Source organism: Oncorhynchus clarkii, chromosome 1 (assembly GCF_045791955.1).
Source record: "Oncorhynchus clarkii lewisi isolate Uvic-CL-2024 chromosome 1, UVic_Ocla_1.0, whole genome shotgun sequence".
Lineage (NCBI taxonomy): Eukaryota > Metazoa > Chordata > Actinopteri > Salmoniformes > Salmonidae > Oncorhynchus > Oncorhynchus clarkii.
In genome coordinates this window covers 85,934,543-85,948,766 of record NC_092147.1, presented here as the reverse complement: position 1 = coordinate 85,948,766, position 14,224 = coordinate 85,934,543, and the positions used below count along the sequence as shown (strand labels likewise).

Sequence of the window (14,224 nt, the reverse complement as noted above, 5' to 3'; positions counted from 1 at the left end):
TGGACCACTGAGCTAGGGTCGGTACCACTGACCTATGGTCGGGACCACTGAGCTAGGGTCGGGACCACTGAGCTAGGGTCGAGATTATGACCGATGGTCGGGACCACTGACCTATGGTCGAGACCACTGAGCTAGGGTCGAGATTATGACCGATGGTCGGGACCACTGAGCTAGGGTCGGTACCACTGACCTATGGTCGGTACCACTGAGCTAGGGTCGGAACCACTGAGCTAGGGTCGGGACCACTGAGCTAGGGTCGGGACCACTGAGCTAGGGTCGAGATTATGACCGATGGTCGGGACCACTGAGCTATGGTCGAGACCACTGAGCTAGGGTCGGGACCACTGAGCTAGGGTCGGGACCACTGAGCTAGGGTCGGGACCACTGAGCTAGGGGCGAGACCACTGACCTAGGGTCGGGACCACTGAGCTATGGTCGGGACCACTGACCTATGGTCGGGACCACTGAGCTAGGGTCGGGACCACTGAGCTATGGTCGGGACCACTGACCTATGGTCGAGACCACTGAGCTAGGGTCGAGATTATGACCGATGGTCGGGACCACTGAGCTATGGTCGAGACCACTGAGCTAGGGTCGGGACCACTGAGCTAGGGTCGGGACCACTGAGCTAGGGTCGGGACCACTGAGCTATGGTCGGGACCACTTAGCTAGGGTCGGGACCACTTAGCTAGGGTCGAGACCACTGACCTAGGGTCGGGACCACTGAGCTAGGGTCGGGACCACTGAGCTATGGTCGGGACCACTGACCTATGGTCGGGACCACTGAGCCAGGGTCGGGACCACTGAGCTAGGGTCGGGACCACTGAGCTATGGTCGGGACCACTGAGCCATGGTCGGGACCACTGAGCTATGGTAGGGACCACTGAGCCATGGTCGGGACCACTGAGCCATGGTCGGGACCACTGAGCCATGGTCGGGACCACTGAGCCATGGTCGGGACCACTGAGCTAGGGTCGGGACCACTGACCTATGGTCGGGACCACTGAGCCATGGTCGGGACCACTGAGCCATGGTCGGGACCACTGAGCTATGGTCGGGACCACTGAGCTAGGGTCGGGACCACTGAGCTAGGGTCGATACTGTTGAGAGTGCAGTTTAGGACCAATGAAATGAAAACCTGTTTCCACGTTCAGCTCTGACATAAAGGATCCTATAATTGTCCATGTACGTTGGCTTTGTTGTTAAACTATCCATCGTCAGTCATTTTGTGGATCACATACAAGTACACATCACTATATTTCTAACTATTCAGCAGAAGTCACGTCAGAAAGGATTCAGATTTACCTCCCAAATCTTGCAGGAGAGTTGCTATTTGTAAAGTAGTACTGGAAATGCAAGAGGTTTTTGGGGGCCCAATGCCTTTAATAGTAAAGTGCTCAGCCTAGGAGAAGTACATTCATGTTCACTATAACATGCCATATACTAAAAACAACTGAAGTGATGGAATAATAATGGCAACAATATACTCGTAGATAAACCATCTAACGGTGAGATTTCAAGTATACACACAGAACTTCAAGTAGCATATACACGTTGTTTTATAAACACCAAAATAAAGACAGAGAATAGAACATCGACTGACATCATTCTTTGAAGTGATTTACAGAGTTCCCATTGGATAAGGTAGTGTCTGCATCATCCCAAATGGAATACCATTCCCTATATAGTACACTACTTTGGACCAGAGAGTCTGTATGAGCCCTGGATAGAAAGTAGTGCACTATATAGGGCATAGGGGGCCATTTGGGATGTAGGTAAGTAATATACATTCTACAAGTTTTGAGTTGAAATAACTCAATAAGTAACAACGTTCCCATAGCAGTTTCATAAGAGATATTAGTAGTTATTGTGTCTATGTTAATCGATATATATATATATAGTATTTTAAAGGTTTATAAACCGCCGAGAGCCGTGTAAATCAGTATTCCTTTTAGCAATAAAGTAGCACAAAAGCCTTCCTTCATAACAAGCCTGTTTCTCAGTTCTGTATTTACCCACATAATGCACGAAAACACGGTCATTTTCACAAATGATCCAATGAGCAACATTACTTTGACGACATCCGCGTCAAGAGCATGTTCTCAACTAGCCTACCTGGTTAAATAAAGGTGAAATACAATTTTTTTTAAATAAAAATCGAACCGAGAAATATGCTCCGTTAAGAAACCTTTAAGAGAAAAATAATAATTTCTCTCAGTAGTGGAATCACCCTCTAAAAGAGAGGCTTGCATCCCAAGTGGCTCCCTAATCCATGCATAGTGCACGACTATAGACCAGAGCTTTATGGGCCCTGATTAAAAAGCTGTACACTATAAAGGGAAGAGTGTTCCATTTGGGATATAACCAGAGTAGTCTAGTCTCGTTGTCCTGCTTCATAGATCATAGCTACAGGATTTATATACGCAGCAACGTAACCAGGTAAATAGTGAACCCTTTTCCGCCGTCTCAGGTCTCAATCCGTTCCATTTTTAGCAGATCTGCGATTTCAATATTCAAGCAATTGTTCACAATGGAACATAAATGTATGATACTAGATACATTTCTGACAGTAACATTTTGATGGCCAGATTATCAGATGATAGTTCTCTATGGTGAAACAGAACGCTCTCTTGCTTACAAAACAGAAAAGAATGAAGCAATAATTCACATATTTAAGACAAAAACTAGCAATCTCACCACTGTACCCCCCCCCCCCCCCCCCCACCTCCCACTCCCCAGATCCACACGGCGACAATAGAGACAGAATTCCATGCCCCGAAATCCCCAAATCTTTTGCTGTTAGGAGACAAAGATGCTTGCATCCCAAGTGACACCCTATTCCCTATATAGTGCACTACTTTTGACAGGCCCCCTATGGGTGTCCCTATGAGACCTGGTCAAAAGTAGTGCACTACATAGGGAATAGGGTGCCATTTGGGATGCAAGCCTCAGCCATCATCCCTGTAGTTGTAGGCCAGTGGATCCATCCTGACCAGGTTCTCCGTTTGGGTTCAGTTTCTACCAGATGTATCCTCCGTCGTCTGCCTCCCCCTCTTCCTCTTCCTCCTCCTCCTCCGCCTCTTCTCCGTTCTCCTCCTTCTCTTCCTCATCCTCCCATCCCACGCCACTCCCAAAATCTCCGGAATATCCCAGCAGTTCATCTGGAGCGAGGGATGAAATGAAAAGAGTATTTCTCAGTTAACAATTCCTATGATTTCATGTGAGAAAAGACTTCAGGTAACATACAGTAGGATGTTTGTAGGTAGTTAATACTGGTACATATTGCAGTCTCTCCTTGTCCACACACTGCTTTCAGGGTAAGGAAAGAAATGTGTATTTTATATTTCAAATGAACTATCCCTTTAATACTGCTGAAATTCAAACCGACCCCACTGTGCTGCCGTGGCCATCCCACTGCTCTGGACTGTTCAGCACAGTGTGATGTCCACACAGTGCATCTGTTTCAATCCTGGTCTTATTATAAGACCAAAAGCCATTTTGTTTTAGTCCTATACAGCCCTACGGCCCTATACAGCCCTACGGTTCTATACAGCCCTATACAGCCCTACGGTTCTATACAGCCTTACGGTTCTATACAGCCCTACGGTTCTATACAGCCCTATACAGCCCTACGGTTCTATACAGCCTTACGGTTCTATACAGCCCTATACAGCCCTCCGGTTCTATACAGCCCTACGGTCCTATACAGCCCTACGGTTCTATACAGCCCTATGGTCCTATACAGCCCTATACAGCCCTATGGTCCTATACAGCCCTATACAGCCCTACGGTCCTATACAGCCCTACGGTTCTATACAGCCCTATACAGCCCTACGGTTCTATACAGCCCTACGGTTCTATACAGCCATACGGTTCTATACAGCCCTATACAGCCCTACGGTTCTATACAGCCCTACGGTTCTATACAGCCCTACGGTTCTATACAGCCCTATGGTCCTATACAGCCCTATACGGCCCTACGGTTCTATACAGCCCTATGGTCCTATACAGCCCTACGGTTCTATACAGTCCTATACAGCCCTATATAGTCCTATAGCCCTATACCCCTATATAGTCCTACAGCCCTATACAGCCCTATACCCCTATATAGTCCTACAGCCCTATACAGCCCTATACAGTCCTACAGCCCTATACCTCTATACAGCCCTATACCCCTATACAGTCCTATACCCCTATACAGTCCTATATCCCTATACAGCCCTATATCCCTATATAGCACTATACCCCTATACAGCCCTATACAGCCATATACCTCTATATAGCACTATACCCTTATACAGCCCAATACCCCTATACAGCCCTATACAGTCCTACAGCCCTATACAGTCCTATATCCCTATACAGCCCTATATCCCTATATAGCACTATACCCCTATACAGCACTATACCCCTATACAGCCCTATACCCCTATATAGCACTATACCCCTATACAGCCCTATACCCCTATACAGCCCTATATCCCTATATAGCACTATACCCCTATACAGCCCTATATCCCTATATAGCACTATACCCCTATACAGTCCTATAGCCCTATACAGCCCTATACCCCTATACAGCCCTATACCCCTATACAGCCCTATACCCCCCTATAGCCCTATACAGTCCTATATCCATATACAGCCCTATACCCCTATACAGTCCTGCAGTCCTACAGCCCTATACCCCTATACAGTCCTATACCCCTATACAGTCCTACAGCCCTATACCCCTATACAGTCCTATACCCCCCCTATACAGTCATACAGCCCCATACCCCTATACAGTCCTACCGTCCTACAGCCCTATACAGTCCTACAGCCCTATACAGCCCGTAATACTGATTGTTATTATATGACCACCAAGAAGTTATTCACCACAGCCCTACAGCCCTATACCCCTATACAGTCTTATATCCCTATACAGTCCTACAGTCCTATACCCCTATACAGTCCTATACCTCTATACAGCCCTACACCTCTATACAGCCCTATACCCCTATACAGTCCTATACCTCTATACAGCCCTACAGCCCTATACCTCTATACAGCCCTACAGCCCTATACCTCTATACAGCCCTACAGCCTGTAATACTAAAGCAATTGAACACGAGAGGGCGAGCTAAACAACTTTTTTAGCACAGCTGTGCTGCGGTCATAGTTAGGAGGCGAAGCAAAGTGCTGTAAGTAGAGGGAGTACAGGGCTTAGCATGTCTCTCGAAGAGGCTAAAAACAGATTTCGGCTTGAATAGTCAAGTAAATTGATTACGGGAGGAGGATTGCTTTAAAGCAGTATTCAAATGCATAGGATGTAGTGATCCCCAGTACAGTAGCCATATCTAGGAAAAACCAAAGTTCCAAAGGCTGGGCCTAATATAGTGTATAAGAGGTCACACAATAAGTTTTGTAGTTATTCATATGTTGATGATGTAAAGAATATTTGATGGTCTGTGGTGTGTAATGAGGAGCAACCAGACGCTGCTGGTCTGTGGTGTGTAATGAGGAGCAACCAGACGCTGCTGGTCTGTGGTGTGTGATGAGGAGCAACCAGACGCTGCTGGTCTGTGGTGTGTAATGAGGAGCAACCAGACGCTGCTGGTCTGTGGTGTGTAATGAGGAGCAACCAGACGCTGCTGGTCTGTGGTGTGTGATGAGGAGCAACCAGACGCTGCTGGTCTGTGGTGTGTGATGAGGAGCAACCAGACGCTGCTGGTCTGTGGTGTGTGATGAGGAGCAACCAGACGCTGCTGGTCTGTGGTGTGTGATGAGGAGCAACCAGACGCTGCTGGTCTGTGGTGTGTGATGAGGAGCAACCAGACGCTGCTGGTCTGTGGTGTGTAATGAGGAGCAACCAGACGCTGCTGGTCTGTGGTGTGTAATGAGGAGCAACCAGACGCTGCTGGTCTGTGGTGTGTGATGAGGAGCAACCAGACGCTGCTGGTCTGTGGTGTGTGATGAGGAGCAACCAGACGCTGCTGGTCTGTGGTGTGTAATGAGGAGCAACCAGACGCTGCTGGTCTGTGGTGTGTAATGAGGAGCAACCAGACGCTGCTGGTCTGTGGTGTGTGATGAGGAGCAACCAGACACTGCACTTGACGCATATATGAAACTACTGATTCCAGTTACTAATAAGCACCCGTTAAGAAAATGACGGTAACAACTGTTAAATCTCCTTGGATTGATGAGGAATTTAAAAATGTTATGGTTGAGAGGGAAGAGGCAAAAGGTCTGGTACATAAGACTGGCAGCCCAACCGATTGGCAAAAGTACTGCAAATTAAGAAATCATGTGACTAAACTAAATAAAAATAAACTACACTATGAAACAAAGAGAAATTATATAAAGAATGACAGTAAAAAGCTTTGGAGCACCTTAAATTAACATTTGTGAAAAAAAGGCAAACTCTGCTCCATCATGCATTGAATCAGATGGCTCATTCATCACAAAACCCACTGATATTGCCAAATACTTTAATGAATTTTTCATTGGTAAGATAAGCACACTTAGGCATGACATGCCAGCAACAAACGCTGACACTACACATCCAAGTATATCTGACCAAATTATGAAAGACAACAATTGTACTTTTGAATTCCGTAAAGTGAGTGTGGAAGAGGTGAACAAAAATATTGTTGTCTATCAACAATGATGAGCCACCGGGGTCTGACAATCTAGATGGGAAATGACTGAGGATAATAGCAGACGATATTGCCACTCCTATTTGCCACATCTTCAATTTAAGACTACTAGAGAGTGTGTGCCCTCAGGCCTGGAGGGAAGCTGAAATAATTCCGCTAACCAAGAAAAGTAAAGCCCCCTTCACTGGCTCAAATAGCTGACCAATCAGCCTGTTACCAACCCTTAGTAAACTTCTGGAAAAAAATGGTGTTTGACCAGATACAATGCTATTTCACAGTGAACAAATTGACAACAGACTTTCAGCATGCTTATAGGAAAGGACACTCAACAAGCACAACACTTACACAAATGACTGATGATTGGCTGGAAAAAGATTGTAGAGGTTGTTTTGTTAGATTTCAGTGCGGCTTTTGACATTAGTCTGCTGCTGCTGGAAAAACGTATGTGTTACGGCTTTACACCCTCTGCTATAATGTGGATAAAGAGTTACCTGCCTAACAGAACACAGAGGGTGTTCTTTAATGGAAGCCTCTCAAATATCATCCAGTTAGAATCAGGAATTCCCCAGGGTAGCTGTTTAGGCCCTTTACATTTTTCAATCTTTACTAATGACATGCTACTGGCTTTGAGTAAAGCCAGAGTTTCTATGTATGTGGATGACTCAACACTATTACATGTCAGCTACTACAGCGACTGAAATGACAGCAAAACTTAACGAAGAGCTGCAGTTAGGTCCAGAGTGGCTGGCAAGGAATAAGTTAGCCCTAAATATTTCTGAAATTAAAAACATTGTATATGGGACAAATCATTCACTAAACCCTAAACCTCAACTAAAACTCGTAATGAATAATGTGGAAATTGAGCAAGCTGAGGTGACTAAACTTCTTGGAGTAACCCTGGATTGTAAACTGTCATGGTCAAAACATATTGATACAACAGTAGCTAAAATGGGGAGAAGTCTGTCCATAATAAAGAGCTCCTCTGTCTTCTTAAGATTCTGACATTTCTTGTCCAAATATTTATATATTCTTAATTCCATTCCTTTACTTTAAATGTGTGTGTAATGTTGTGAAATTGTTCGATATTACTTGTTAGATATTACTCAGTGTTGGGAGCTAGGAACACAAGCATTTCGCTACACACGCAATAACATCTGCTAAACACGTGTATGTGATCAATACAATTTGATTTGATGTAACAACACTATCAACAAGGCAGGTCCTACAGGCCATAGTTTTGTCACACCTGGACTACTGTTCAGCAGTGTGGTCAAGGTGCCACAAAGAGAGACTTTGGAAAATTACAATTGTCTCAGAACCGGGCAGCACGGCTGGCCCTTAAAAGTACACGGAGAGCTAACATTAATGACATGCATGTCAATCTCTCCTGGTTCAAAGTGGAGGAGAGATTGACTTCATCACTACTTTTATTTGGGAGAGGTATTGACATGTTGAATGCACTGAGCTGTCTGTTTAAAATACAAGCACACAGCTCAGACACCCATTCATACCCCACAAGACATGCCACCAGAGGTCTGTCTAAACTACTAACACACAGCTCAGACACCCATCCATACCCCACAAGACATGCCACCAGAGGTCTGTTTAAACTACTGGCACACAGCTCAGACACCCATACATACCCCACAAGACATGCCACCAGAGGTCTGTCTAAACTACTGGCACACAGCTCAGACACCCATACATACCCCACAAGACATGCCACCAGAGGTCTGTTTAAACTACTAGCACACAGCTCAGACACCCATACATACCCCACAAGACATGCCACCAGAGGTCTGTTTAAACTACTAACACACAGCTCAGACACCCATGCATACCCCACAAGACATGCCACCAGAGGTCTGTCTAAACTACTAACACAAAGCTCTGACACCCATGCATACCCCACAAGACATGCCACCAGAGGTCTCTTCACAGTCCCCAAGTCCAGAACAGACTATGGGAGGCGCACAGTACTACATAGAGCCATGACTACATGGAACTCTATTCCACATCAGGTAACTGATGCAGCAGTAGAATCAGATTTTAAGAAAGCAGGTAAACATACACCTTATGGAACAGCGGGGACTGTGAAGAGACACACACAAAGATACAGACACACGCACACGCTAGCACACGCACACGCTAGCACACATACATTGTAATATAGTTGTATGGTTGGTATTATACATTTTGTATTGTAGATATGTAGTGGTGTGATCATGTTTTATGATGTACTGTTTTATATTATGTTTTATATGTAAGTACTTTAATGTGTTTGGGCCCCAGGAAGAGTAGCTGTTGCCTTGGCAACAGCCAATGGGGATCCTTAATAAATACAAAATGGGAGAGAAAGCATTTCCCTACACTACACTCTCAATAACATTTGCTAACCATGTGCATGTGACCAATAAAATGTGATTTGATTTGAAAGTGAGAGGAGGTTGAAAAGACTGAGGGAGGTTTGAATCTATTGAAGCTAGCAATAACAATGGAGAGGGTATGACGAGGAAGACTGAGGGAGGTCTGAATCTATTGAAGCTAGCAATAACAATGGAGAGGGTATGACGAGGAAGACTGAGGGAGGTCTGAATCTATTGAAGCTAACAATAACAATGGAGAGAGTATGACGAGGAAGACTGATCACAAGTTCAAACAGAGTGAGGCGGACGCCAGTTCCACTTCTGGAGGTGAAGGGGTAGATGGTGTTGTGAGGATCTCGGAGCCAGAGACTTGCATTGATGGACATGGTTATTGATAAAGACAAGTTTGGTCCAGTGGGAGTGAGGGCGGAACCAGGCCCTTTGGCTGATTCACGGGTGGTTTCAGGTTGGGTGGAAAAGATGGCGGGTGCTGTTGAGTCGGTGAAGGTAACCCGAAGTGGACTGGTGATATTTGTTTGTGTTTATTCAGATCAGAGGGAGCAGGGCTCTCCGTGCGACGCAACTTGGGGAAAGACCTGCATCTTGCTTTACACTTAGTTACAGGGCACCATTAAAGGGAGTGATGTCTGGGGTAGCGTTAGGTTTGGAGGTGGAACAATTGAAGTTGAAGATTCCTGGTGTTGGTGACGCTCGTCGTTTGGTGCGACACAGACCCGGTGGTGAGCATGGGGAAACAGAGGAGTCACCGTCAGTCCTTTTGAGTTTTGAACACTGGAGGTTGGTGGCACCTTAATTGGGGAGGACGGGCTCGTGGTAACGGCTGGAGTGGAATAGTATCAAACACATTTGTTTCCGTGTGTTTGATGCCATTCCATTGGCTCTGTTCCAGACATTATGAGCCGTCCTCCCCTCAGGAGCCTCCACTTGGTTTTGAGTCAGAGTCTCTACCCAACAAAGCCATGTTAGGATATATCAGGTCTCCTGTTAGAGCTTCTGTTCCCGAATCCACTGCAGTGTTTCAGGTGCCACGTTTATGGCCATGTCACAGCGGTGTGAAGGACGGAGATTCCAAGATGTGGGAAGTGTGCAGGAGGGCAATGGGAAAGAGGATTGTGTCGTTTCGGTGGATAAAGTGGTGTGTGTTGACTGTAGGGGTGTCTATGATGCTGGGGATCGGAAGTGTCTGCTGTGAGAGAGGCAGATTGAGGTGGCTTTGAGTCAGAGTAGTGCGGACAGTGTCGTACGCGGAGGCAGTGAAGAAAGTAGAGGAGGAGGGGTCAAGGGTGAGGGATCCTGAGAGGATTCCAGTGAATAGTAGATCTGTGCCAGAACAGAAGGATCAGCCAACGAGTGATATATGCTTCAGTAAGGTTGGCTTCTTAGTGTTTATAGCAGTGGTTATCAACTGTACCGCGGAAATGGAAGGTGAATCACAGAGAATATATGTTGTGGTGGCAGCTGCAGAGGATGTATCTGGATATATGAGATTTGACTTCGGAAGAGATACAGGGTTTGTTGTCCTGTCCCCCCAGGCCGCTGGCATGGTGCCGGAGCAGATAGGATCAAAGTAGTGGAATGTGGTCGTGGGTTTTTAATGAGTGTAGGGTTAAGTTGGTAGGGTAATTAAAATATATGTATATCTTTATTTATTTATTTATTATAATTCCCCGGTTCCTCTTTTCCCATTTTGTATCACAAAGTGTAATGGATCTATACTGTAGTTCTGTTGGGGGAGGTAAAGCCACATATTGGATACCAACCGCTGTTAAACCTCACACAAAGTGTAATGGATCTATACTGTAGTTCCGTTGGGGGAGGTAAAGCCACATATTGGATACCAACCGCTGTTAAACCTCACACAAAGTGTAATGGATCTATACTGTAGTTCCGTTGGGGGAGGTAAAGCCACATATTGGATACCAACCTGTTAAACCTCACAGAAGAAGAGGAGCCTTGTAGAGCAGTGTAGCCGTGATAAAAAAGCCCTTTTTGCACAACCTTGAGTTGTGGGTGGGGTATATGGCCAATATACCACGGCTAAGGGCTGAGTGTACAATTAAACAATAAGGCCCGAGGAGGGTGGGGTATATGGCCAATATACCACGGCTAAGGGCTGAGTGTACAATTAAGCAATAAGGCCCGAGGAGGGTGGGGTATATGGCCAATATACCACGGCTAAGGGCTGAGTGTACAATTAAACAATAAGGCCCAAGGAGGGTGGGGTATATGGCCAATATACCACGGCTAAGGGCTGAGTGTACAATTAAACAATAAGGCCCGAGGAGGGTGGGGTATATGGCCAATATACCACGGCTAAGGGCTGAGTGTACAATTAAACAATAAGGCCCGAGGAGGGTGGGGTATATGGCCAATATACCACGGCTAAGGGCTGAGTGTACAATTAAACAATAAGGCCCGAGGAGGGTGGGGTATATGGCCAATATACCACGGCTAAGGGCTGAGTGTACAATTAAACAATAAGGCCCGAGGAGGGTGGGGTATATGGCCAATATACCACGGCTAAGGGCTGAGTGTACAATTAAACAATAAGGCCCGAGGAGGGTGGGGTATATGGCCAATATACCACGGCTAAGGGCTGAGTGTACAATTAAACAATAAGGCCCGAGGAGGGTGGGGTATATGGCCAATATACCCCACCCTCCTTTTTGCTGATTCATGATTTCGACTGGCTGAGAAAAGATGTGCGTCTCATCCTGACACGTTAATTCATTCTCAATAGGATAGTGGAGATCCAATTTCAATATCGAAACAATGTTGCAAATGTCCAGAGACAGACAGAAGCGTTTGTACAAACCCCCCCCCCCCCCCCCCCCCCCCCCCCCGAGAATGCGCAGGCATTTCTCATAGGCTGACCCATACTAAACAGTTTTTTTTTAAAGTGGCTTAGAACGTGTCTCAACCAATCACAATGCCTGCTTTTTGTTATTGTATAACCACCAAGAAGCTCTTCCCTACAGCCCTAGAGCTCTTACCACAGTCAGGGTTGCCATGGATTCTAGAGCCCATAATTTCTCCTCCGTGCTGGTCAACACACCAACACTCTCCCATGCTCTGGTCACACTGCAGCTGCCTGTAGTAGCCGTCCTCATCGCAGCTGGGGATGTACATGCCTGCAAAAAAACACACACACACTGTGTTGTTAAATATGTATGCACTGTGCAGCGGAGCTCTCTGCGCCACCTCACACCGGTGGAAGAGATAAGTGGTGCATAAATAAAAAAACATCAGCACAGCTTGTAGACCTGTGAGGAGACTCAGTCCGGAAAGGAAGGAGAGGTAACAGAGGAGGAGCTGTCTGAGGAGGGGCTGTCTGAATGCCAGAGAGAGAAAGAGAGACAAGGTGAGAGAGAGGGTAGAAGAGAGGGAGAAAGACAGAGAGGGAGATAGAAAGAGAGAGGGAAAAATAGAGACAGAAAAAGAGAGAGAGAGGAAGAGAGAGGGATAGAAAAAACAGGGAGGCGAGAGAGTGAGAGAGAGAAAAAACAGGGAGGCGAGAGAGAGACAGAGAGAGGGTAAGAAAAAACAGGGAGAGGAAAGAGTTAGAGAGACAGAGAGAGGATAAGAAAAAACAGGGAGAGGAAAGAGTTAGAGAGACACAGAGAGGGATAGAAAAAACAGGGAGAGGAAAGAGTTAGAGAGACAGAGAGAGGATAAGAAAAAACAGGGAGAGACGAGAGAGAGACAGAGAGAGTAGTAGTATCAGTAATATTTATTAGGATCCCCAGTGAGCTGCTGCTGAGGCAGGGTCTGCTCTTCCTGGGGTCCAAACAGGAAACTACACATAAAACCCACAGCACTACATTACAGTGTAGTCATTTAGCAGACGTTCCCATCCAGAGAGACCCACAGCACTACATTACAGTGTAGTCATTTCGCAGACGTTCCCATCCAGAGAGACCCACAGCACTACATTACAGTGTAGTCATTTAGCAGACGTTCCCATCCAGAGAGACCCACAGCACTACATTACAGTGTAGTCATTTAGCAGACGTTCCCATCCAGAGAGACCCACAGCACTACATTACAGTGTAGTCATTTAGCAGACGTTCCCATCCAGAGAGACCCACAGCACTACATTACAGTGTAGTCATTTAGCAGATGTTCCCATCCAGAGAGACCCACAGCACTACATTACAGTGTAGTCATTTAGCAGACGTTCCCATCCAGAGAGACCCACAGCACTACATTACAGTGTAGTCATTTAGCAGATGTTCCCATCCACAGAGACCCACAGTGCATTCATCTCAAGATAGCCAGGTGACAGAACCAGGCATCACATAATCCAAGGTCCATCAAAATGTGTTTGTCTCAGAGAGAGACGGGACTCAGGTCTGCTTTATTGAGCCCTTATTCAAGATGCATTAATATATCTATATATTTATCTATATATTTATATCTATATATTTATCTATATATTTATCTATATATTTATCTATATATTTATATCTATATATTTATCTATATATTTATATCTATATATTTATCTATATATTTATATCTATATATTTATATCTATATATTTATCTCTATATATTTATCTATATATTTATATCTATATATTTATCTATATATTTATATCTATATATTTATCTATATATTTATCTATATATTTATATCTATATATTTATCTATATATTTATATCTATATATTTATCTATATATTTATCTATATATTTATCTATATATTTATATCTATATATTTATCTATATATTTATCTATATATTTATCTATATATTTATATCTATATTTATATCTATATATTTATATCTATATATTTATATCTATATATTTATATCTATATATTTATCTATATATTTATCTATATATTTATATATATATATTTATATCTATATATTTATTTCTATTAATTTATCTATATATTTATATCTATATATTTATCTATATATTTATATCTATATATTTATATCTATATATTTATATCTATATATTTATATCTATATATTTATATCTATATATTTATCTCTATATTTATATCTATATATTTATCTATATATGTATATCTATATATTATCTATATATGTATATCTATATATTTATCTATATATGTATATCTATATATTTATATCTATATATTTATCTATATATGTATATCTATATATTTATATCTATATATTTATCTATATATTTATATCTATATATTTATCTATATATGTATA

The 14,224-nt window shown here is 43.9% G+C and overlaps 1 protein-coding gene across 1 annotated transcript in view; it reads right to left on the bottom strand.

Annotated features, from left to right (window-relative positions):
- Positions 1 to 1,359: 1,359 nt before the first annotated feature.
- LOC139418099 (testican-2-like) overlaps positions 1,360 to 14,224 on the bottom strand; it is a 97,428-nt gene continuing 84,563 nt past the window's right edge. Inside the window, exons 10-11 of the mRNA XM_071167285.1 lie at positions 12,019 to 12,156; positions 1,360 to 3,161 (exon numbers count right to left, since the gene is read on the bottom strand). Coding sequence (XP_071023386.1) covers positions 3,019 to 3,161; positions 12,019 to 12,156 — 281 coding nt within the window. The 3' untranslated portion in view covers positions 1,360 to 3,018. The remainder of the gene's footprint in view (positions 3,162 to 12,018; positions 12,157 to 14,224) is intronic.